The sequence below is a fragment of the Poecilia reticulata genome, unplaced genomic scaffold, assembly GCF_000633615.1.
Source record: "Poecilia reticulata strain Guanapo unplaced genomic scaffold, Guppy_female_1.0+MT scaffold_1303, whole genome shotgun sequence".
Lineage (NCBI taxonomy): Eukaryota > Metazoa > Chordata > Actinopteri > Cyprinodontiformes > Poeciliidae > Poecilia > Poecilia reticulata.
The window spans coordinates 451-3,398 of NW_007616039.1; the positions used below are offsets into that span (position 1 = coordinate 451).

At 44.0% G+C, this 2,948-nt stretch overlaps 1 protein-coding gene across 1 annotated transcript; it reads right to left on the minus strand.

Annotated features, from left to right (window-relative positions):
- Nucleotides 1-318: 318 nt before the first annotated feature.
- Nucleotides 319-2,036, minus strand: LOC103461397 (equilibrative nucleoside transporter 1-like; the record flags this gene model as incomplete). The annotated part of the gene is made up of 4 exons (XM_008403699.1): nucleotides 1,937-2,036; nucleotides 1,626-1,707; nucleotides 654-826; nucleotides 319-509 (listed from the first exon to the last, which is right to left on the minus strand). Coding segments are annotated over exons 1-4 (472 nt in total), but the record flags the coding sequence as incomplete, so codon positions are not given.
- Nucleotides 2,037-2,948: the final 912 nt, after the last annotated feature.

The window sequence follows — 2,948 nt, forward strand, 5'->3', positions numbered from 1 at the left end:
TCAAAGTGCTTTACTCCCAATTATTGCTGATTTCCCCTTAAATCAGCAATAATCTCCTTTTGTTTTGTTTTCATTCCAGATGATTTGATTGTTCCCGTCCAGCAGCTCTCTGTCCTCTGGTCCATCTCTGATCCACCAGCAGCTGCAGAGAAATCTCAGTGTTTCTGTAGATGACAGAAGGTTCTCCTGGTTTCACCAGCCGGTCTGTTAGTGAGGCAGCCATAGATCTAGATCAGATAGATTCCATTTATTTATAGATCCAGCTGAGGCTGAAGCTCCACCTGCTGATCCTCAGAGTTAGGGTTAGGTAACCCCAACCCGTCCAGGTGGCAGCGGCTTTGATTAGCAGGTGGATGATGGCGTCTCCGTGGCGATAAGCAGACTGCAGGGGGTCCTGCTTCCTCAGGTGGGCCAGCAGGAGTCTCTCCAGGACCTCCATGATGGGAGTTGTCATGGCAACAAGTTCATAGTCGTTGGTGACTGATGGTGAGTTTCCTTTGCTTCTGCAACTGGAACGTCCAGCTGAACATGAATCTGCCCACATGACAGAATTAAACTACCACACATCTCTGACCTAGAAACTGGTGTAGTACTACTGTAGTATTTGCTTAGCACTTTGTGTATTACTGGTGTAGTACCTGTGTAGTACTTACAGGGCGTGCAGGAAGGAGGTGAGGCAGGTGCACAGCAGCAGAGGCAACATGGCGCAGAGCGTCATCACATTGTTGAATTTGGTCTCTAGGACACTTTGATGTTCACCTGCTGCTTCACTCTGATTGGCTGAAACCTCAGTGGGCAAAGGGTCCTTCAGACGATTCCTGAAGTACTGCAAGGACAATAAAACTTCTGTTCACGTACAAAGAGTTTTGGTCAGAAAACGACTGTCAGTAGGAAAACGAGAGAATTTGGATTCAGGAGCAGAACCTTTACTGGACTTGTGAACCCAGGTGGTAAACGGCCGGAGCTTAAATTGCTATTTTCCAGCCATACTGACTCATCAGAGCACTTTACACTGGAGCCACATTCAGCCGTTCACACTCACAAACCCACACACATCGGCAGGCAACTAGAGGTAAAGCAACAGGAAGACTCAACCCTCTGCATCTGACCCTGCCTGACCTTTTAGGCTGGGTCAGGTAGCACTGACCTCTGTTGGTCATTTGATGCTGCAGCTCCACTTTAAATGGAAAGATAAATACACTGAGCTTTACTCTCAAACCACATTTGCCCAATCCCTCACATTCATGTATCAATGGGCAGCTTTGGGTTAAGTGCCTTGCTAAAGGGCACATCAACATGTGGCAGGAAGATGTTGGCATCAGGCTCTCAGCTTCATGCATCATCGGGTGGCAACAAGCCTGTCCAAATTCAAAGACTCCTCCTAATGTGTCCTTCTTTTCATGGTCCACCATATCCCATGATTCATTGCAGGTCCCAACTGGGCCTTCAGGCAAAGCGACAATGCCGGTGAAGAGTGGGAAATTATTTAGTCATATTCTGTCACATTAACATTTATTCAGAACCCAGCACAATGTTTCATGTTCCTAACAACATCCCTGGTTTTGCTAATGTCAGAATAAGTCTGTGCAGAAACAGGCGTGGAGAGAAAGCAGATGATGTTTCACCATGGTAGCAGTCATGAAGAAGTTCCAGGGCAGCAATGTTCCCAGACCGAGCATGAAGAAAATCATCCAAACGGCCAAATATCTGCACCAAATACAATTGAATGATTTAATCAACGGCAGTCAGTCGGAGCTCAACAAGGTCTAGATCACTGAAAGTTAAAACCGAGTTTGGATAGTTAATCCAGTCGGGTCATGTAACATTTTGACAGTATAGAAACATTCACATTTTTTGAAAATCTTTGCTAAGTACTGATAATTGCATTGTTCATGTTACAGCATCTTAATGAAAGAAGTCTAAATAAAGTCCTTACTTGTCTTTGGGTGAGGTGGCAGCCATCGTCACCGACTGGCAGCTGGACTGGAGATCCAGAGGGAATCTGAAGGTTTGGGCTGGAATAAAATATATATTAATGATGAAACAAGAGGATAACTAGACGCTTAGTCTGTGTATTCAGTCATCTTTTCTATTTTTAACTGGGACTTTCTCCTAAACACGTTTCTTTTGGAATAAAGACGTTGTCTTTTCCTGCTCGGTATGGATAGATTTTAATTGGTCAAGCAGGTTAATTGTTGATTCATCTGCAGCGTAAAGTTGCTGACAGGCTGCCTTTAAAAATAACCTGCTGTAACCCTGCTTCTTGGTCTCATACTGTCACTGACCTTTGACCCCTCATCACAGAAATTATTCATTTGGTTCTTCTGGCTTTATCATGCAATAACTTTGCCTTTATTTTCTGTCTATTTTTTCTCTCCTGTCCTCCATTTCCTTTCCTTCTGGCGTTTTGATGAATTCAAGCTGCTCCTCTTTCTTCCAGTCTTTTCATTTTCCAGTTTGGCAGGGCTGCCTGATCAGGATGACCTCTGACCTGAACCTTCAGCGACGTATAAAGACATTTACAAAGTCGGCCTTCTATCAGCTCAAGAACATTTTCAGACTTATTCTTAATTTTTATGTGACTGGGCGGCTTATTAGTTTTGAAATGGTGTTTATGTAAAGGTAGCTGTAAATTCCCACCCGTATTGGGCCCTTGAACACACCTGTGTTTCCTTTGCAGGGCTTGTTGGACATTGGTCTGGCTAATCAGGACAATTAGTTTTTGGTTAGTCACCTATGACTGGCAGTTTTCTGTCAGTGATGCTGTTAATTTGTCGGTTTGACTTGTATTTGTCACAACAAGTCAGATTTTATGGCTTATTTTAGAAAGCATCAGCTTGACAATGCTGCAAACGGCCCAACTGAAGATGCACCAGCAGAAACAGGCTGTTCCTCATCCAAGAGGAGAAACTTGTTCCCTTGATAAAGAAACGTAAACAAAGCAACTT